Here is a 22,102-nt window from a genome sequence, read left to right on the forward strand (position 1 = left end):
CTGCAATCTTTCAGTTTTATGCATAAATCTTAGCTATCACTCATTTTCTGAGCTTTAAAGCCATTGTTATCATTACAAATTTGATCTAAACACGTAAAGCATAATTTCCAACCTTCCATCCATGTGCATATTGTTTTATTACAAAAGATATTCAGATTTTTTTAAAGTCAAGGTTTGTTTCGGTCATTTTTCGTTGCATGCAATATTGCTTTTCCAGACACTCATTCATTGCGTGTTAAATGGACTGTAACAAAAGAAGACAAAATACTTGACAGCTTAAGCTTCACAACAGACCAAAGCACAAGCTTGAACTTGCATCTGTGAAAATGTCTCCCCTTATTTTCAGCACTCTTGCCTTTTCTTGTTCAGTTTCTGGGTGTTGTGCTGGTTAAGGCTTAAAGCTCATTACACTCACCATTGTATAGCATAATGACTGTGAACAATAATGGTGCCAGGCCAAACGGAACTGATTTCAGGGCAAACCTACAGCAGAATATTCAGAATTTCAGTGATTTATCTGAACATGAACACTTACTCTACATGATTTTATTTATTTGTGTGCACGCTTTTGTTTTTTTTTTTATTGGGACAGTTTCTTGTTAATAGGTAGGACTCAAATATGTTAAATATCAGCATTCATCAGTTCAGATAAAAGTAGTTTTCTTCCCTTTATAATTGTCTCATGCACACTGGGTAGAAATAACACTGATGCTCATTGTCAATTAACCACATTGGACAGTTTGTATGTTTCACTGGAGAATCTCTTCAAATGTAATGAGTCAAAGTGCGTCTGCTGTTGTGGGCATAATCATATGCTAAAAATGAATACATTGTTTCCCTCTGTTGCTGTTCTCAGTTTTGGTGTAAGCTAACAAGGAGGTGATGCACGACTCGATGTGGCAATGAGACACCATTGTCACATTACTGTTTATAGCTCCTTCTTGGAGCACCAAAGAAACCTGCAGTTAAGCTATAAAAAAGTCCCATCATTGTTCAGATGAGCTTGGGCTTCCTTCAGCTCTTGGAACAAGTCCTAGCAGGCTGACAGAGGGACAAACCCAGACACGCCAGAGAAGGAGGGGCAGCTCACATCAATAATCCCTACGTCTTCCCCCAATGCACCTATTGTTTGCCAAGGAAGACAGAGAAGTTTTTAATTAAATACACTTTAAACAACAACTAGTATCAAATAATAGCGTGCTTTGTCTTTTGATGTTACTATAGATCGAGGGCAATATTAAATTAAGCCTTAAAGCAAAAATAAAATTCAGTATAGGTGCAACCTGCAGAAACCTCTCTGGTAGAGGCTCGGCTTGCTGAGCCAGTAGGTTGAGTCCAGTAGCCATAATCATCTGTTCCACAACCATAAAAGAAAGACAAACACACCTTCAACGCTGCAAAACTTCTTTTCATAAACCATTTCCATGCCTCGGTCAATTCACCGATTGTAACACTGCCAAAGACAGAGTTTATCAGCAAACTGACAACATTTATTCAGTTCACTGCTGATATAGTTGCAAAACAGTCCACCAAGTCATAGTGTTACTATACAAAATAAATACAGAATGGTACAACTTTAAACATTTAACATATACAATTTGATAGTGTTTGTATATTTTGCATGTCAGGGCTGATCATGTATTGATTGAAACAAGAGCATCTTTGCATTTTTAACATAAAAACAGATTAAAGCCTTTCTCATTTAAATAGGCACTTCAGACTTAGATTGCTTGATAGTCAGTAGCTTAAAAAAAAGTTTTTTATGACCAAGTGCTATGTGTGCTCTAAGGCTGCTGATATGAAAGACACACTTTGTAAAAAATCCTTTTGCGGGGTAAGTGCTTGTTTCAACAACATGCTTCAGCATAAAGTGCACCGACGAGGGCTCAAGACTGCTGTGGCGAACACAAGCTTCAAGTCAGGACTTCTTGTGGTATTGAGAGTGATTGTTAGTCGAGGATCCACAGTGTTTGTTATGGTTTGATGCTTTCACTTCTCTTGTCTGAAAATGGAGACAGAAGTTAAGGAATGAATTATCTTCAACAAAGTCACCCTTTCTGTTGAGGAAAGAAATAAATCCCTGCTAAATACTTACATAGGGTGCATCACTAAGTACAAGACCATGCATGCTAGTATTGCCCCCAACATGCTCCTGCACACCTGCAAATAGTAACAGGTTGGCGTGGTTACGCTGCACCGACATCATGTTAATATTCTTCTGTCATACACAGGTCAGAAAAATTCGGGCCTGATTTTAACGGCCTTCACAAAGTGCTTACATTGAAGCTGGTGGTTGAGTCGATCCAGACAGAGCAGAATTTTCTTCTCCTCCAAGGAAATGGTCGTGAGCTCCTGCTGTTGGCTGTACTGCTCTACTGTTCCAGATCTCTGTGTTTGGACTGTCTCCATGGCAGCCACTATACCCTTTTCTTCCAGATGGCCTTTAGCATGCACTTCAGCGAGGTGTAACTGGGCTGCACTCTCAAAATCTGAGATTACATTAAAGGCAGACACTCTCACCTTATTAATGCATGATGCGTTGTCCTATCAGATTTCTAAATTTCTAAATCCCTGTTTTTTTTAGTTACATTATATATATTTCCTAAAACTAGAAAACAAAAAAGAAAATGTTAAGATGGCTCTTATAAAGCATAAGACATGACAGAAGAGTAACATTTTTTTTAATTAATACATTCAACATTTGCTTTAATTATGAAATAAATGTAAACACAAACAGAGAACATAATACCTTCATTTGGAAAGGCTGAGTTGTAAGTGCTTGGTAATGTTCTGAGCAGCTTTGCGGTTTGCTTTGTTTGCTGCAAAAAACAACACACACTCACAACACATGAACAGTCACTGAGTCAACATCAGTTATTAGCTTTTTACTAACTGCTCGTTGTTATTGTTCCCTTTGTCTGGGAAGCTTAAGACAAAGATTTCTATTCCATTTTATTCTGTTAGTCTGACCTACAATTAACCTTAATTTTTATGCATTAAGTCTTATTTTATTTGTGATGACAAAAAAAATGTATCGTTAACTCATGTCTATCCCTAACGCTTGTCTTTGGCACCATTAATTATTGAATTAACACTTTGGACAGCATAAAAGGAACAGCAAAACAAGTTCAAACACACCCACTTACTGATCTTTACCAACTACTCTCACACCTCCCCACAGGGCAACTACGCAACTGCACGCATGTACCTGAGAGATCTGATGAAGTCTTCTATTCTCTGAGCCAGGAGCCTGTCTGCCTTTCTCTGTACAGGGCTTCCTTAAGGCTCGCCCTCTCTCCGGGGCTGGTGCTTTCAGTATCGGTTTTGCTGAAAGAAAACATATGCACCGGTATCATAACTACATGAACAAGCATACTCCAGACTGTGCTGTCTGGAAGACCATGTAAATTTTTTTTTTAAAATTTTAAAACAGGAGTTGGATGTTTTGAAGCACAGCCTATTACTGCAAATAATAAAAAAGTGGAATAATGATTAAAAATAGTCATAAAAACTCACAAATGTCATGCAGATTATTTTCTGCATACTTGTACTATTGAAGACCGTCAAACAGCATCCTGGGACTGGATTAGCATTAAAGATTGTTCCTCTTTACGCTCAAAGTACTGTAGCTGCTACTTACATTATAAAATGTAAAATATGAACTTGAACAGGTAGAAAAAAAACCCCTGAAATTTCTGGAGGCACTCAAATTAACCCTAAGCTGAGTGTAGGCCTGTCAGCTAAAATATACATTACCATCCTTTGTGGTTAAGGCACTGCGGACGCCATGCCAGAGCTGTGAAATTTCTTCATCTGTGGGAGTACAATCTAAACAGAAGTCTTTTTCATTGCATGCATTCCCCCCCCTTCTTCTGTAGTGGTGAGTGTCCTGATGACTTGAACTGGGCATGCTCGTCACAATGCTCTCTGAGAGTGGGGAGGCGTATGACGGTGGCAGTGGTGTGTCTAAAACAGTATTTTCTGTTATTTCTTTATGCGTTTTAGCTGAGCAATGGCCCTCTGAGTTATTCTTGTTCAGGACCTGCTCAACAGCCATGGCCTGTTTGTTGATGGCGCTCGTGTGATCCCTGCCATATGGAATTTTGGTGATGCACGGCGTCTTTTCCTCCGCAGATTCCATCCGAGGAGGCGGGCGAGGCACCATGACCTTCCCTTGGGTTTTGGCAATCTGACTAACCTCGGTGGCAGACTGAGGTCGTATGACCGTGCCCTTTCTTGTTCGTGAGAAAACAGGACCCGCTCTGCCAAAGTGCTCTTTCCGAGGGACCTTGGGGGCACTGGCTCTGATGCTGTTGCGGTGTACCTTGACCTCATCGGTTTGTTGCTGGGGCAAGTTGACTTGAACATCTGCCCAAGCTTCTTTTGTAAACTGATAACCAGTGGAGGCTGCAGGGGTCATGCCGGGTGCAGTCTTGGGAGTCCCTGAGAACGCACTAAGACTTAGCTGGTGGTCATCCGAGTTGTTTTTTGGTTGACAGAGATTGAAGGATTTGCCTTTCATTTTATTCTGTTTATCTTTCTCTTTTTCCACATGCACTTCATCAAACCAACGCAGCTTCTTTTTGACAGTGTTATTGCCCTCCAGGTCCCTTGTTTTTCTCCGTGCTAATTCAACACTATCCCTGATCGCTAAAGCTACTTGTTTTGCAAAAATCAAATTCCCTGAGCTGTACACACAAGTGGAATCCATGTATTTGGACTGCTTTTTAAGAATTCCCTTACTAAATCTGACCTCACATACCGAGTCAGACGTCTCTATTGACAAAGGTATTTTCTCGACTTCCTTCTCAGGACATTCAAGACACTTGTATGTATCTGACTGAATATTAGACAAGCAGGTATGCTCCATGGATTTTGTATTTATTGGCTTCTTAGTATTGGACTCTGAGTTTGTAACCTTATTGAGATTGTTTGTAGAAGCACTGCATTCTTTGTGAGATGACAGAGCGCTGTTTTCTTTTCCTGTTTGCTGAAGAGCGCCTTCTTTTGACAAATTGTCTGTTGTACTGTCGTTCAAGAAAATATTTGGCTTTGGGGGATCCCCAAACAAAATGTCTTTGCTGTTGCTATTTTTGGCAAGCAAAGGAATTTCTGTAGTTGGATATTTTAATTGTCTGTCATCTTGGATCCTCTCCTGTTTGGGAGCCAAGAGGCCCTCTTGTTTAGGATAGGAAGAATCGAGTGCTGCGTTGCCAAGAGCAGCTATATTTGCAATAATGATGTTGCCACCGGGGCTGTTCTGTCGAGTTTTCATCTCATAGGGCTCTAGGTCACCACTAACATTTTCACTATGAGCTGATAAATTACAGTTGTTCAGAGCAGGCGGGATCTCTGTCTTAAGTCTTTGTTCAATAGATGTGAATTCCCACGAGGCTTTAGAAACATTTATCTTATTATTACACCAGCCAGATTCATCTAATTTTTTCTGGTTTGGTTCATGCCGCTTATTTGCTTGGACTAAGTTATCACCGAGAAGCATCATCGCTGAGAGGTCTGATGTTCGATGACACAAGTCATTTTGCTTTCTTAGGTCTTGATGGGTCATCTCTGTGCCAAGCAAGAGTGATGAATAGGAACTCTGCAGAGTTTTTGTGAGGTGGTTGAAATCCTCATTTTCCAAACTATCCTTACTTGAAAGGCTCTCAGAAAGACAAGAATCAGACAGGTGGCTACCCTGGAAAATGGAAGCAGAGAGGAGTTGATAAGTGGAAAATAATAATATATTTTACAACTGTACAGGCATGCCTGTTGCTTATCAGTGCTTACAAGGACCTCCCCTGCATCCTTGCCACTGATCTTTTTTTTCCCACAAAATGAAAATGAAGACTGTTATAAATAATATACATTTTGAAACAGCTATTAATATACACACATTGCACTAGAGGGTGCTACAGTTTGTAGCATCCAGAGGGACTGTTACTGCAGGAAAAGGTTTGTTACAATGCTGCCACCTAGTGGAATCCCCCAAAATTGATTCTGTTCATCTGGACGTTTTCAGTGGGAGAAACGTTTCATCACTCATCCAAGTGACTTCTTCAGTCTCAGGTGACTGAGGTAGGTTTCCCCAATCTTATAAACAGCCCATTATTCCTTCAGTCGTGCTAGTTTCAGTCATTATGGAAATTAATTAAAAAATAAATTAATTAATTAAAAAAAAGAAAAATGAAAAACAAAATCATCATAAATCTGGTCCTTTCCAGGTTCTACAATTATTTAAATACAGTATTACAACACATGGCATATTACACTCTGTCTTTATTTAATAAATAAAAATATAGCCAAAATGTAGAAGCAGTACAAGTAGTAAGTACAGCCTCAGAGCTTCCACAGCAATTAAGCGCCAACTGAAAGAAACTGTGGCCTCGAAAAAAGCAGAAGAGCTGTCACACTAAAGTAGTTTTGTTTCCTGCACATTGAAATGAAAAAAAAAAAAAAAAACCCCAAACAAAAACAAAATACCTGTGGACTGTGATCGTGCTCGCTCTCTATTCTGCTCTGTTCCAGGAGGAGTTTTGTGTAGGCCTCCACAGCAGAGAGCGCTTGGCGGTGGGAGGATTTAGAAACCGTGGGTGGCTTAGGAGATGGGGAGCAGCTTCTTTAAAAGACAACGGAGAATATAAATAAGCAGTGACTGGCTATTTTTGGTATGCAGTAAGATAATATAGGAGAATGGTTGAAGTTTAAATGTGCTTCTTTTTTACCCATTAACGTTTATATTGCTGGACAAGAAAGAGGACTGCCGAGTGTACGAATTCAAGGTGCCTTGAATTTGATGGAGTGCATCTTCAATATTTGCAACGTTTCTTTTAAAAGCTATAAGACACAAAGGAAAACATACAAATAAACCAAAAATATGTCAAGACTGTTGAGTGAAATAGAGGGTGGTATGTGTTAAGGAGCTGAAACTCCCAAACCCTTCATCCAACTTGAATGTGAATACCCTCAAACGAAAGCTGAGAGTCTACGCATTATATCCATGTCCATTATACAACTATAACTGGAATATTTTTCAGTAAACAGGCAAAAAACAAATCTTGTGTTAGTGTCCAAATATATATGGAGCTAACTGTATAATCTACTAACATTGTCGGCGCCTCTCAGAAGGGGGTAAATGTGCTCTTTGGAAACGCTCAGTTGCGTCCTGTACTTGCAGTCTGCGTTGCTGGAGGATGCGGTCTCTTAGGCATTGCTCCTGCACATCCCACTGCTTCCGTCTTTCATCCAAAGCCCTGAGCCATGAAAAAGGGCAGAGCATGAACCTAGGGCACATTTTAATTTATTAAATCTAGTCTGGGCTAAACAGAAACCTGAGTCCCTGCCTAGAGATATGTTTTCAGCAGAGCCATTAATAAATTAAAGACACCATTCACTCCTGGGTTCACTGGTGAAGCCAATAACAACAGTAATAGTGTAAATAAAATTCCACTTTGTTTTTTTTTTTTTTAAATGTCAGAAACAGTAGTGTATTAAATAGCCATGAGAAGTACCTCTATCTACTGTATTTACAAAGGCTTATAGTAGCTGAAAATTCATTTTCGAAAATGTGTCATTAAACTATACATGAACTGGAGTTACACCGGTCCTTTAAATGTGCAACATTGTGCCTAATTATGCTGCCTTTTGTTACGTGTGAAAAATCATGTTAAAGATTGCAATTCTGCTGTCTAAAAATAAAACTGAAATGTATTACTGTAAGTGAAGATATAGTATTTCATGCAATCTATGTAATGTTTATGGGTAAGCTTATCCACAGTTTAATTTACCCTTCCATTAAAGGAACAAATCTAATTTGTGGGGTTCCTCTTGTTCTTGGGTTACGCCTTGTTCTGATGTTACGCAATAAGCCTGACCATTGCCTACAGCCATCCTTGCAATAACAAGCTTTTAGTGCACTAGGTTTAAAAACAGGACCTCTCAGCTTCAGGTCCCAATTATGGAAACACATATTTAGAAGGTGCAAGGGATCTGAACCTCATTGGGATAAACTTTGCAGCTTTAAGCATTCAAAGAAGTCAAGCTTTAATCACCTCTCTGCAAACATAGATCTATTTCCAGGTCTACATTGTGAAATCCTGTCTGCACAGTTGATCCTGTAAAGTATCAAAGTCAAGGACAGAACCAGAGGCCCATTCTGAACACCAGCAAAGCACAGCCTACTTTGCTGAAATTAAATGGGATGCACATATTTGTCTAAATGGGTTTCTGGGAGAGTTATAGATTATAGGTTATAGAAATCAGACAGAAGTGTGTTGTGTAGATGAAACTTTGCTGTTAGTCTAACAATAAAAATAATATATATTCATTTGACAACTGACTTCCTGCGTCGGTTGGTTTCCAGGGAGAATTTGCGTGCTCGGGCTTTGCATATCTTCTGCTCTTCAACCAAAAGCTGTCTCTCTTTCTCGAGACTTGCATGATCTCTCAACCTCGAATATCTGGTAGTCATCAGCTGAGGAGAGCAGTTGTTGATGGTGGTCAGAGGATATGTGTCGCGTAAAAGTAATAATCAGTAATGATTAAGTTCTCGTGAATTATATAAGCAGGTCGAATAAAGTTTCAAGTTGGGTCATTACCGAACTCTACATTTGTTTTAAAACGAGCGTGGGTGCATGCCACACATTTCTATAATACAAATAACTTCATGCATGTAGGATACGAATGGTAGAAGAAGTGATCTTGAAGAACTTGCATCCTCTGCGGCTGCTGATCCTCGCTGACACCGAGCAGACGTACAGGTTCAATCGGCTAGCAGCTGCTAACTTGTCCTTTTTAGCTAACGTCGGCAGTACGCCGGATTAAGTCACTCAACCATTTTCAGGGCGAAGTGAAACTTGTAGCGTAAATGTCCACATCGTTGCGACCTCCCCTGAACAGTAACAGCCCCATTCTCTTATGTAAAAGAGTGAGAACAAAAATCCGAATAAGTTGATACGTCCACAGCCGTGTTTGTGTACGCTTGCTCCATGATAGCGACCGAGGACGCGACTCCTTGGCAACCAAGAGAGGTGATTGTTTCTCTCATGTCCAGCAGAGGGCGCAGGACTCCTCCAGACGTGCATGCCGCCTTCAGGCACATTTGGAAACTAAAGGTATCCACATTTTAATGTTAAAAACTTTCTGTGGGATAGTTAAAAATGTTTTTACTCAGCTTTTATATCTTTTTATTTATATAATAAAAACAGAAGTTAAGAGGATTATTGAAAATCTGCTTTTCCTAGATTGTGTATGCCATTTTATGGACGAGTGGGGCGCTGCTTTATCTCTTACTTTGTCAAACACTGTATAGTGATGATATTGCTGCTATCCTGCACTCAGGTAATTACAAATAATCCCTTTGCCCTCGGCTACAGTTTAAGTCACAACCTGTTATGCTGGAGCGATTCTGCTGATCCAAAGTCTCAGTTTGCCAAAGTGCTTTAATATCTTGCTTTAGGGGGCTTACGGGAAGATTGATTGAAAATAAAGTAAATAATAGATAAATATAATTCCCACACCAATACCCATATTCCAAAGGAAATTCTAAAGGAAAAACGCCCTTTGGGCGTGCAAATGCAGCACTGTAAGCTTCAAGAGTCAACACTGGACGCAGGGTTAGAGCCACTCTGACAGAAGGTCCAGAGGCTACAGGATGAGCTCGATGACCGAAGCAGATTTGGGTCATAAAGATTAAACAATTAATAAATCATCTGGTGGAGCAGTATTTCCCAAGGTTAGTGAAGCATGTTTTTTTTTCTTTAAATCTCTCTATCTATCTCTATATATGACAGATAATGATATTGTTATATTTCCATAATAGCGATGTTATTGCTACTTTTAAAATGCTACAGAAATCTTTCATTTCATTTTTTTTGTCCATCTAGCTCTTTAGATGATATAGGAAGGGAACAAACAACGTTCACCAGAAAATATGTTTCAAATATTTAATATTTAATAAGTGAAGATCAAAATAATATTTTCAAACCACTTCGGTTTAAATAAGGATTTTCTAACCTTCCCTGGCCTAATAGCAGGATACATATTCAGTTTATATTGTATTCGCAAATATACTTTATCAGGACATGCAAAGCATAAACGATCTGCCCCTCTATCAGAACAAATTCTGCATGTATTGCATGCATTTAACGGATTGCTCAGTTGCTTAAAATCTTGTTACTAATGTCACTAATTATGACTGAATACACTGGACATCGTCATCGTCTGTCATCATGGTGGTTATTTGTGCTGAAGCAATTAGCTCCTCAGATAACCTTGTTATTCAAATGTAATTAGTGAGCAGAAAGTTGATTTTCTCTTTTGACAATGGCGATTTAAATAGCAATAAAAAATAGTCACTGTCATCAGGTATGACCTCAGCTTAATGTCTGTGGTTAAGTTAAGTTTTCCATGATCAGCAAGTGGTGTTATGTATAGTCTATTTTGCATTATTTAATAATAACGAAATTAAAAATACATGTGAATCCAGCAGAAGCTGAATGGTCAGTGTCCTGCCATGAAATGAAGGAGAGCAGATGATGAATCTGTGGGTGGTGTCACACATTTAGTGTGAGTTATAAATCAGCAGAGACCCACTGTGCACACTGTTGTTCAGTCACTGGTTGGATCACTGCCGTCTCATTGTCCAGCCTTTTTGTGAAGTATAGGTTAAAATGATCCTTTAAAGCAATAGAATATTTGTTTATCTTCCTCGAGAGAAATTATTAATCTTACCTTAGCAAAGGAGGGATTACCAACTGAAAAGGTAGGTATATTTTGGCTTACAGAAATCATTTTACAAAGCTAAAATCTGTGATTGTAGCCCTGTGTTAAAGATCATATGACTAAAATACACTTAACTGTTTTTAGATGGAGCAATTGAAGAGAAAGCCACGATGCTAAGACAAATTGTGGTCAAACCCCGGAGACAAGCTTTTTGGGGGGGCGGTTACCCATTTCATCCTCACTCTTCCTCTTCCTCTATAAAGGAGGAAGTTTTTTTAGAAGCTGCAGAATATGGCAATATCCCTGAAGTGAGGCGGATGCTGGAAGAGCTGCCAGATCTCAATGTTAACTGTGTCAACTACATGGGACAGAATGCACTGCAGCTGGCTGTTGCCAATGAGCATCTAGAACTTACCAGACTTCTTCTAAAGAAGAAAGACCTCGCCAGAATAGGAGATGCTTTGCTGTTAGCCATCAGTAAAGGTTACATTCGCATAGCAGAGGCCATACTGAACCACGAGGCTTTTGCAGACGGTCAAAGGCTGACTAACAGCCCCAGCCAGGCAGAGATGCATGATGACTTTTTCTCCTATGATGAGGATGGGACACGGTTCTCTCATGACATCACTCCCATCATTCTGGCTTGCCAGTGCCAAGAGTATGAAATAGTGCATACACTTCTTCTCAAGGGAGCCCGGATAGAACGACCCCATGACTACTACTGTCAGTGCAAGACCTGTAGTGAGCAGCGGAGGCATGACTCTTTCAGCCATTCACAGTCCCGCATCAATGCTTATAAAGGTCTCGCCAGCCCGGCATATCTCTGTCTCTCCAGTGAAGATCCTGTGATGGCAGCACTGGAACTGAGCAATGAGCTTGCAGTTCTGGCCAACACTGAGAAAGAGTTCAAGGTACAGTAATTACAGTGTTCACTCAGGATGCGTATTGATGTTTTTTGCCAATCTGTTTATGTGCTTCACTCATTCATTAAAGTGCACATGCTGCTGTTCTCTGTTACAGAATGATTATAAGAACCTGTCCATGCAGTGTAAAGACTTTGTGGTGGGGCTCCTGGATTTGTGTCGAAACACAGAGGAAGTGGAGGCTATTTTAAATGGGGACAAAGAATCATATCGTAGCTCAGACACCACGAACAGACAAAACCTGATTAGGTTAAAACTTGCAATAAAATACGAGGTTAAGAAGGTAAGCACATGAGCACTCTTTAGCTTTTTTTTTTTTTTTTTTTAAATCAATCTTGCTTCCTTCATCAACCTTGTGTTTGAATATGTAAAGTATGTAAAGTAATCCTTTTCTCTTCCTGTCTCTGTCTGTCTGTCTTTGTCTTGCATGAACACACACATGCACACACACACACACACAAACAACACATACCTTTAAACTCAAATGAGGCAGTTTGTGGCACATCCAAACTGCCAACAGCAACTCCTCTCCATCTGGTATGAAAACCTATCTCGACTCCACCAGCAAACAACAGCAGTTAAGATTCTTCTTGTTCTCGGTGTAGCTCTTGGGTTGCCTATACTGGCTTTTATTTACTGGATAGCACCATCAAGTAAGGTTAGTTTACAAAAAAAGTTGCACATAACCTAATAACCTGCCATACAAATGTTGCATTATGCCTGCTGAACTTTAAATTGTCAAATTCTGGTAACACTAAGTTAACAAAGCTGTAATGTAGGAAACTTTTTTAGTTTCCTATGAAGTTTTTCTCATCATCAATGTTTCAGTTTTTATGACTGGCTTAAGCACTGCCATATATCTTTTGATGTATAAGATATATCACTGAAATATGTCAAAAATATGTGATTTTAGTTTTTAAAACACTGCAAAGTTCCACATGTTACATTTTATAAATTTTGTTCTGTTTGTTGTCTCTCGCTTCAGTTAGGGAAACTAATGGGTGGCCCTTTCCTGAAGTTTGTGGCGCATGCAGCTTCCTTCATGATATTTCTTTGCCTACTGGTCCTGAATGCAGCAGACCGCTTTGAGGGAACTTCACTGCTGCCCAACATGACCATCCATGATTACCCTTCACAGCTTTTTCGTATGAAGACCACGCCCTTCACCTGGATGGAAATTCTCATCATATCTTGGGTCATAGGTCATAAGCGTAAACACACTTTGTCCCTCACCAATATACTTATGGATTTCTCATTATTTTAGTCAGGGTCCTCTTATTATCACACTGCTGTGCGTGTCAGGGTAAGAACATCAAAATCATTCAAGATTTATTAATCTTCACACATCTGCTATGATACAAATTGCCCACATTCACCAAGAAAATCTCAAACTACAGACTAGACTTTGAAGCCATGTCAAACATGATTTACCAATAACAGCAATAAAAATTCCTATGTGATGTAAATACTATCCAAATCTTATTAATAATGTTTGTACATGATAAGATTTTATTACACTATTTCATATAAGAGAGCAAAAATGGGACTGCCAATCACTTTTTTTTTCTCCACAGGGAAGATCTGGGAAGAATGTAACAACATTTGGTCCCAGGACATCCGGGAGTACATATCAGAACCCTGGAACCTTCTAGACTTTAGCATCCTCACCATTTTTATGACGTCTTTCACTGCCAGATTAATGGCTTTTTGGCATGCATATTCAGCCCAGTGTTATATCGACAAGCACCATACTAGCCTGTCCAACATGACGTTACCCTTTGAAATACAGTATTTCCAGCTTGGTAAGTGTAGACCAAAAACTTTCAAGTGTTGCTGGTATTATGGGTAAGGATTCAATATTTGTTTACATTGTTAAAATAACAGGCTGCCTGTCTTAGATTTTAATTTTGTTCTAATGTTGCACTGGACAAAGAGACAAATAAACTTTTAGGTGTTATCTTCATAGCCCAATTACATTTTTTAAATTCATCATTAAAATTAAAAAGGATCTTTGTTGGTATTTGATTTAAAAATCTTAACACAAGTAATAATATTAACAGAGACAAAGTTTAGATCATAAAACCTGTTCTTACATGCAGCATCTCTCTCTCTCTCTTTTTTCCTAGCTCGAATCCACTGGATGCCCTCAGACCCGCAGCTTATTTCCGAAGGCCTTTACGCAATTGCCGTTGTGCTTAGTTTCTCCCGCATTGCGTACATCCTGCCCGCCAATGAGAGCTTTGGGCCTTTGCAGATCTCTCTGGGAAGGACAGTGAAAGACATCTTTAAATTCATGGTGGTGTTCGTAACAGTGTTTGTGGCTTTCATGGTAGGAATGTTCAATCTGTACTCGTACTACCTTGGAGCAAAGCACAACGATGCCTTTACAACGTAAGTGTCAAACTATTTCAAAAATACAGTTTTTAGGAAAATATGACCAAATGTTTCCTTTAGACACAAACCGTGTCTAATTAATGTGGCACAATGGTTAAACTATACTAATTAAATTCTGATTTCTGTATTACTCCAGGCTTGAAGAGAGTTTTAAAACATTATTTTGGGCCATCTTTGGGCTGTCAGAAGTGAAATCAGTGGTGATTGACATCAACCATAAGTTCATTGAGAATGTAGGCTACGTTCTGTACGGGGTGTACAACATCATCATGGTGGTCGTCTTGCTGAATATGCTCATTGCTATGTTTAACAGCTCTTTCCAAGAAATTGAGGTACAACTTCATCACTGATATTTCTAATTTAGCATTGATTTGACTGGTACTGTATTTTAAGCCCGATCGCCAAATTGATCAGTGTTCTAAATTTTCACCTGTTGCTTCTTTTTTGTTTTGCTTCTTCTTTTATTTATTTATTTTTTTTGCTGCAGGATGATGCAGATGTCGAGTGGAAATTTGCAAGAGCTAAACTCTGGTTCTTTTACTTTGACCATAGTGGCACACTGCCTGTGCCCTTCAATCTTGTGCCCAGCCTAAAATCAGTATCTTGTCTATTGTTGGGTATAAAGGATTTCATCTGGAACGTACCTCCCGGCAGACACAAAAAAAATTCACGCAATGAGATGGAGCTTAACAATGTGAGGCGCCACCAATGTCGTTTGATGAAACAACATTTTAATCAAGGAAGTTTTGCAAACAGATTTTGTTGAATGCAGTAGTTGGAAGATATATCAGCTCAGCGGGTCTACAGGGCCTTCTTTTGTCACATTAATAGGTACAGGTTGGGGGTTGTAAGTACCTATGTTAACACCTTCTTCTTTGGTTGTTTTTGTCTTAGTTAAGACGACAGGATGATCTGGCTGGGGAAGCATCTCTTTGTCCAACCCATCATCAAGTAAAACATTTTAAATCTCCAAATGCTGATTAAATGGTTAATAAAGGAGCTTTCAGTAAATTGTCTTTGCTGATAAAAGTTTTGCATACATAAACAAGTGCACATTAAAAGTGCAAAGTTTGTCATTTATTTTGGTGTCATCTATGGAATCACATCTATTAAACAGTATAAGGCATAAAATAAATTTGCTGTATATACACATAAGGACCCATAACATGTCAGTCCAAATAGTCCACAATGTCTCTTTTGTGAGGGAAATAATTGGCAGATCAGAATAAAACTATAATCATGACTTTGTTACTTTATTACAGAAAATAATGAACTGCCTCATTAAAAGATACATCTTAAAAGCACAGAGGGATAAAGATAACGATGAAGTGAATGAAGGTAAGTTCTTCTGGGCTACTTTTCATGCCAGGATCACATAAAAAACACAATTTTATGTTTTTCACTTGCTGTTCCTCAGGTGAGCTGAAAGAGATCAAACATGACATCTCCAGTCTTCGCTTTGAGCTCCTGGAAAGGGAGAAGCATGATAAGAAGACACTAACAGAGCTCATGAGGCAGCTGGAAGAAGTAATGCATGTGAAGCAGAAAGAAGAGCAGAAGCATACACTGGATATGGTTTCTTAAAAACCATTAAGATTAGAAATGTATTTACTGGACACACTCCATCGTTCTCATTAATGAGGGATTCAGTCAAGGCCGAATGTTTCTGTGACACAGACTTAACACACAACTTTCAGACACAACTTAGCTGATAAAACTACATATTTTGTATTCATTATAAAAATTCCTCCCTTTTCTCCATTGTGTAAACTTATGAATTTGTTTGTCTTTTGATTTTTTTTCCTGTGCCTGTGTCTGAACAGTTTGCTTATTGCTACAATAAAGGAACTGTAATGTAACTTTTCCTGTTGCTCCGACTAGGCTACAGTTCTGAGTTGACTGCTGTCATCTGCATGATTTGTTTTGGAGGTAATTCATCTGGTGCTGAAAACCAGAAAGCGGTTCAGATAAAACAGAAAGATATGTTTGATTGTCTCAGTCGCAACACTCAATTAAGCTTCTTTTTGATAACTGCGCTCAGTGTAGCTGGAGGTAAGTAGTTACTTTTTCTTTAATGTAACTTCAGTTAATCAACACAACTCCAGGCTTGATGTTCAAAACTGTATAAATTTTTCTTTTCTTAAATGCTGTTTTTTTGTCAAAATGTTAATTGCCCGAGTATAATGTTTATTTAATGTTATTAAAGTTGCTGTGGGTTATCTTCATCCCATGAGAGATTATGGGTTTTTAAAATCATTGCACCACATGTTGTTGTGCTTTCTCATGCTTGGTGTTAGGCAAAATATCTGAGAACAGTGTGACCTGTCATGTAGACATCCAGCTCGCCTCCATATAGCGAGGCAGAAAGACTAAAAGCTACAACCAGCCTTTAACTGTCAAGCCTGTGAATAATGCAGCTGTGGAGCATTTACACCAAGGACAGACATGGCTGTTATAAAACAGCAAAACTGATAAAATTGCAACCAGAAGAATCTATAACATTAACATCCCGAGGAAATTTACCCATGTGTCTGAAATATTTGAAATTTGATTAAATGAGAGGATTTATCGAAGCCTGATGGTGGTCAATGGGAGCTATATTTACAGTTTAAAAACTTGTGAGAAAAGTAGGCCACTGCAGCACATTAAAGAACACATTATGGAGATATGAAGAGCAATTACAGCATGAGAATTGTTTCTGATGTTGTCAAAAACATGACGCAGGAGATAGGGGCCAAGGTCTTTGTGTGAATAATAACGACATGCATCAGCAACATTCACATTTGACTGATTTCCTTTAAAAATAAAACCTTCTATAATATCTAACAAGGTTAAGGCTAAAGATAAAACAAAAAAGTCAGTCAAGGTAAAGGGCAATTTTATAATACATTAGCCATCAGATGGCCACAATATGGGTGATATTCTTCACTTTATCAAAGTAAATGGTAAATGGCCTGTATTTATATAGCGCTTTACTAGTCCCTAAGGACCCCAAAGCGCTTTACATATCCAGACATCCACCCATTCACACACACATTCACACACAGTCTCTTTATATATTCATCTGTCTACAGTAAAATGATGATGCTTAAACTCGGGGCTAGTTTCCGAGCACTATGAAATCTATTAAATATGAAAAAGAAAACAGTCAATTAAAGTCATAAAAAATATTCCTTTGAAGAAAACTAATAAAACAGACAAATGTAAGAACAAAATATTTGAGATTCAGCAGAAATCACAAGGGTGTTGTTGGAAATGATTATCCAATTTGCGAGTTACTGTTTTTTCAGTATTTCCGATGGCGATAAGAGTTTCTAGTACTTTCTCCTTTGGTAATAATGCCTTCCCCATATTTTACTTAATTCATGAACTGTAGGGCGGAGACAAAAGACCATTGGCATTGAAGTGATGCACTGATGATTCTCCTCTTTGGTCTATTGTTTAAGTCTGGTGTGAGCGCAGTGCAACCACATAGATGTCTTGGCTTGGATTCTTCCCCTGGCAACCTTTGGAGGACGGTTATAGTCAGCATGAGGAATACTGCGAATATGTGAAACAGGAATAGAAAAATCGATGTGACTTTTTAAAATGACTACTACCAGCACAAGGTTATGCTTATAAATCTGCCGAGATTATCGACTGGAGATCGTAATTGCGCTCTCATCAACATTGGCCAAAACTTTGTTTTATTGTTTTCGTTATACAAACAAGTGAAAAAATATAGATATATATTGATGGAATAGACCTTATGTGAAAGAAAGACAAGTGACTGCCTTTCTCCACGGGGAGGAGGACTCAGGAAGGTTACCAAATCACAGCTTATCATACACCTTCCAACCTCCGAGCGCTCTCCACTCTCTGTTCTGCGCTTAGAGGTTCACAAAATGGAGAATAAAACAAACGGGAAGATGGGCATCAACAGTACTTCGGCCGCTGATTCCACCGAAACAAGCCTAAGTGATGTGACTGAAGCTGGATACAGTAGGTCGAATACAAAATTGCCGGCCGATTCACGGTCTCTAAATTGCATGTCCTCTGTGCGTAATTTTGGAAACGTTAACACACTGATCCAAGGTCTTAATTCAAGCCCTGACTGCGCAGTTTTTAAAGACTGTAACATAGTCGATCCTTCACTTGGAGCAAAACATTTTTATGACCGTAACAGAGACTATCTTAAATGTGACGGTGTTCCGTGGGAGGATTTTGTTAAACTTCAGAGGACAAACGCGGCCACATCCGAAAGTTTACCAGGCGCAAGTCTCCCCTCCACCTCCGGGGCTTGCAAGTTCATCAAAGATGAAAAAGAGCCTTCTGTGATTATGGACATCCCCTGTCACAACTTTGATCCATCACCCGAGATTTCTGCTCTCGATACCTGTTCTGACACCGACAGGAAGCAGCACTTAGGGCTTAGCGAAGGTGAATCGACAAGTTTCGCATCAGCCGCTGCAGTTTCCCGACCGGGGCTGGAGGTCTCTCCAAACTTTCTTATGGACTTGAACCAGTCAGACCAGTTTGTGAACCCAGTAAGGGCTGACTCCAGATGTGGTTTGTCCGGGAAAGCTGCCATTAGCTTCGATCCCAACGCACAAACTGCTGGGCAACTGTCGATATATAAGACTGATGTTCCTCGTTGGCAGATGCAAGCATCTCCAGGTGAGACCCAGTATTGGGGACAGTCGGCGGGGGTAAACGAGGACCCGTTCAGAGCTAGTGGCTACAGTGGGATGCAGAACCAGACCCAGACTCTTCCTCAGAGGAACCAACCTCCTTTCTCCACATTCCCCGGGTAACTACTACTCAGCGCGATAACTGCCGACAGAATCTTAATCATATTAATCATAACAGAGTCGCAAAACTATTAACACAGTATGGATAGGCGTGAATGTTGGCATGTGTAACTCGAGGATCAAAGAGTAGCCTAATTAATTAATTACACAACTGTCAACAAATACTTTTACAACGACTAACGGTTTTCTAGGTATTTCTGAATGTAACAAAAAATATTTTTTATCTAATGTCCACAGCGCTCAGTAGTCTTTGTCTGAATATTTTTTCTCTTCACATATATTTACTTTCCCCCCCAGTATGCCACCCCAGAGACTGTGTGTGATCTGTAGTGATGAGGCATCTGGCTGCCACTATGGAGTCTTAACGTGTGGGAGCTGTAAAGTATTTTTTAAAAGAGCGGTTGAAGGTGAGCAAAGAAAATCTTGAACAAATGTCAAAATAACCACCACAGTATATATATATATATATATATATATATATATATATATATATATATATATATATATATATATATATATATGTGTGTGTGTGTGTGTGTGTGTGTGTGTGTGTGTGTGTGTGTGTGTATTGTTTTCACTGCTTTACTCCTTACTGTCTTTTTCTTTCTTTTGATTCTGTCCTCATGTCCCTCATTTAAAATGTTGCATAATGTACTACTAATGTAATACTACGATATTTAAACAAATGAAAAATCTCTCTTAGTGCTTAGACATGTATTTTCTATGTTAATCTTTAAATATTTTTCCTAAAACCAAGCTAAAAGAATAATAATGACCTTTTGTGGTAGTTGTTAAAGGTTATTAGCAACAGTATCACAGTTACTAGTGTACATTCTGTTCTTCCACTTGGAGTTTTTTTCCCCTGTTATCTTTCAATGTGAGATATATTAGAGCCACTATGTCTCACCGTGGCCATGTCACTCTGTCCTCACAGCCTTGCCTCTATCTAATTTTCTGCCAGAGTGCTGCCTCAGTGTGGAGTACAGCATTCATGCTAATAGTCAAGAGCTCTTCAACACATTCTCTTCTTATTAAAGACCTCTCCCGTTTCCTACATATTTGGAATGGAGAACTGCTAAAAATGTTTTGCATTGTCTGTACCTATTCATTCAACAGGCCATCACAGCTATCTCTGTGCTGGGCGGAATGACTGCATTGTGGACAAAATTCGGAGAAAAAATTGCCCTGCGTGTCGCCTTCGAAAGTGCTATCAAGCAGGAATGATGCTTGGAGGTATCGTTTGGTTTTATTTATCATGTAGTCTCAAGAAACCATGATTAAAACCAAAGAGAATATTCTGCATGTTTAGATTAAAAAGAAAATCATGACTCAAAAAAACAACAAAAAAACCCTCAGGATATTTTACTCTTTTAAATGTCTTATTGGCACGAATGTAGTGGTTTCCCATCAGATCAAACCAGACCTTGTGTTCACGTCACAGGGAGGAAACTGAAGCGCTTTGGGGCCTTGAAAGACACAGGTTTGACCCCATCCCTGATGTTCCGGTCCCACTTGACCATGCCCGGTGACAGCCAGGCCTTGACTCCCATGTCTTACATACCAGGCATTCATGACCTACAACTCTCCCAACAAATGATCAACATCCTTGAAAACATCGAACCAGAGGTGGTGTACTCTGGTTATGACAACTCCCAGTCTGATATTCCCCATCTTCTGCTCACCAGTCTCAACAGGCTGTGTGAGAAACAGCTGATGTGGATTGTGAAGTGGTCGAAATCTCTCCCAGGTAACAGCTTTCTGCATCTCAGGGCCATCACAGTTGTTGTCATGGGGATCTAGTGGCGGGCCTTATTGGAAATCTAAAGTCCTAAACGCCAAGATAGAAGACTTTGTAATGCCTTGAATATTGTCACCGAGTCAAGTGTTTGACAGGAAATATTAATATAGTTTAATATGACTGTAAACACCTACTGAGACAAAAATGTTACTGTTACTGGAAAACCATATCTATCTATCTATCTATCTATATATATATATATATATATGTATATATATATATATCTATATATATATATATATATCTATATATATATATATATATATATATATATATATATATATATATATATATATATGAGAAGAAATGTTATGAATGAAATGTTCTTCTTCTTTTTTTAGGTTTTCGTAATCTACACATCAATGATCAGATGACACTCATCCAGTACTCGTGGATGAACATGATGGTGTTCTCTCTTGGGTGGCGCTCCTTTCAGAATGTCACCAGTGAATATTTATACTTTGCACCTGATCTGGTTCTTAGCCAGTAAGTAACTACAGTCATCGGCAATTGAAGTTGGCTTTCGGTTGGTGATGACTCATGAACTCTTTTAACCATAAGTTAGTGATTTCGGTTAAGAGTCTACTGGTTATCCAGAGACGTAAACCATTTTGTGCTTTTGTCCATTAGGGAGCAAATGAGGAGATCTCCAATTTACGACCTCTGTCTAGCGATACAGTTTATTCCTCAGGAGTTTGCAAATCTCCAAGTTACACGCGAAGAGTTTCTTTGCATGAAAGCCATAATATTGCTCAACACAGGTAAGACTCTTACGCCGTTAAGGAGACTTACAAACTAAGCTATGATCAGTTACAGCTGCACTGCACAAAAGACAGTTTTATAAAAGCAGTGTGCATCTTGACAAGATTTATGTAGCAACTGCTATCAATCCTAGTTTTACTAACAGCATTTACCTTTAAAATCATTGCTGGCTGGCACTTGCATAACACCTCCCCAGTATTTCTTTACTTTTTCTAACAATACTGTTTTGAAATGTTTAGTGCAATTTTTTTAAAAATATGCAAATATCTTCTCTGCACTTAGTGCCTCTTGAAGGATTAAAAAGTCAGGCAGCATTTGATGAAATGAGACAAAAATACGTCCGGGAGCTGACCAAAGCTATTCACATGAAGGAGAAGGGCATCGTGGCATGTTCCCAGCGATTCTACCACCTCACCAAACTCATGGATGCCATTCATGATGTAGGCTGATCCACAGAGCTCAGTATAACAGTATATACGTTTTTGCCACTTTAACAACTACCAAGACACAAACTGATGTTTCTTTTTTAACAGATAGTAAAGAAGGTCAACCTATTCTGTTTGAGTACCTTCATCCAGGCAGATTCCATGAAAGTGGAGTTTCCAGAGATGATGTCAGAGGTCATTTCCTCCCAGCTTCCCAAGGTCCTTGCAGGCATGGTGAGGCCACTCTTATTCCACAGCAAATGACATTGCCAACACAGAAACCGCAGCTCT

At 39.1% G+C, this 22,102-nt stretch overlaps 3 protein-coding genes across 8 annotated transcripts; 2 read left to right on the top strand and 1 right to left on the bottom strand.

The window, feature by feature from the left end:
- Window positions 1-1,247: 1,247 nt before the first annotated feature.
- cep126 (centrosomal protein 126) lies at window positions 1,248-9,017 on the bottom strand. 2 transcript variants are annotated; one of them, XM_063492882.1, is made up of 11 exons: window positions 8,678-9,017; window positions 8,337-8,456; window positions 7,105-7,250; window positions 6,723-6,834; window positions 6,481-6,613; window positions 3,757-5,695; window positions 3,209-3,327; window positions 2,750-2,819; window positions 2,280-2,489; window positions 2,096-2,160; window positions 1,248-2,002 (listed from the first exon to the last, which is right to left on the bottom strand). In XM_063492882.1, exons 1-11 carry the CDS (start codon window positions 8,710-8,712, stop codon window positions 1,919-1,921), a joined length of 3,033 nt encoding a protein of 1,010 aa, XP_063348952.1. In that variant the 5' UTR covers window positions 8,713-9,017; the 3' UTR covers window positions 1,248-1,918. The 2 variants fall into 2 exon arrangements, with proteins under 2 accessions (XP_063348952.1, XP_063348950.1); XM_063492880.1 differs by having other exon boundaries at window positions 1,250-2,002; window positions 6,481-6,616.
- Window positions 9,018-9,024: 7 nt separating this feature from the next.
- trpc6b (transient receptor potential cation channel, subfamily C, member 6b) lies at window positions 9,025-16,261 on the top strand. Of its 3 annotated transcripts, none has more exons than XM_063492884.1 (12): window positions 9,025-9,110; window positions 10,864-11,630; window positions 11,740-11,925; window positions 12,136-12,300; window positions 12,628-12,853; window positions 13,217-13,444; window positions 13,769-14,033; window positions 14,173-14,368; window positions 14,524-14,730; window positions 14,931-14,987; window positions 15,299-15,374; window positions 15,454-16,261. In XM_063492884.1, the coding sequence occupies exons 2-12, from the start codon at window positions 10,890-10,892 to the stop codon at window positions 15,618-15,620; spliced, it is 2,514 nt and encodes an 837-aa protein (XP_063348954.1). In that variant the 5' UTR covers window positions 9,025-9,110; window positions 10,864-10,889; the 3' UTR covers window positions 15,621-16,261. The 3 variants fall into 3 exon arrangements, with proteins under 3 accessions (XP_063348954.1, XP_063348953.1, XP_063348955.1); XM_063492883.1 differs by lacking the exon at window positions 9,025-9,110 and adding an exon at window positions 9,625-9,730; XM_063492885.1 differs by lacking the exon at window positions 9,025-9,110 and adding an exon at window positions 9,625-9,730 and having other exon boundaries at window positions 12,628-12,844.
- Window positions 16,262-17,920: 1,659 nt separating this feature from the next.
- pgr (progesterone receptor) lies at window positions 17,921-22,075 on the top strand. Of its 3 annotated transcripts, none has more exons than XM_063492831.1 (9): window positions 17,921-18,467; window positions 18,600-18,825; window positions 19,124-19,233; window positions 19,943-20,059; window positions 20,268-20,573; window positions 20,966-21,110; window positions 21,255-21,385; window positions 21,669-21,826; window positions 21,920-22,075. In XM_063492831.1, exons 1-9 carry the CDS (start codon window positions 17,921-17,923, stop codon window positions 22,073-22,075), a joined length of 1,896 nt encoding a protein of 631 aa, XP_063348901.1. The 3 variants fall into 3 exon arrangements, with proteins under 3 accessions (XP_063348901.1, XP_063348902.1, XP_063348900.1); XM_063492832.1 differs by having other exon boundaries at window positions 17,921-18,012; window positions 18,376-18,825; XM_063492830.1 differs by having other exon boundaries at window positions 17,921-18,825.
- The last annotated feature ends 27 nt before the right edge of the window (window positions 22,076-22,102 follow it).

The sequence above is a fragment of the Pelmatolapia mariae genome, linkage group LG14 (genome assembly GCF_036321145.2).
Source record: "Pelmatolapia mariae isolate MD_Pm_ZW linkage group LG14, Pm_UMD_F_2, whole genome shotgun sequence".
In the NCBI taxonomy this organism is placed as follows: Eukaryota; Metazoa; Chordata; class Actinopteri; order Cichliformes; family Cichlidae; genus Pelmatolapia; species Pelmatolapia mariae.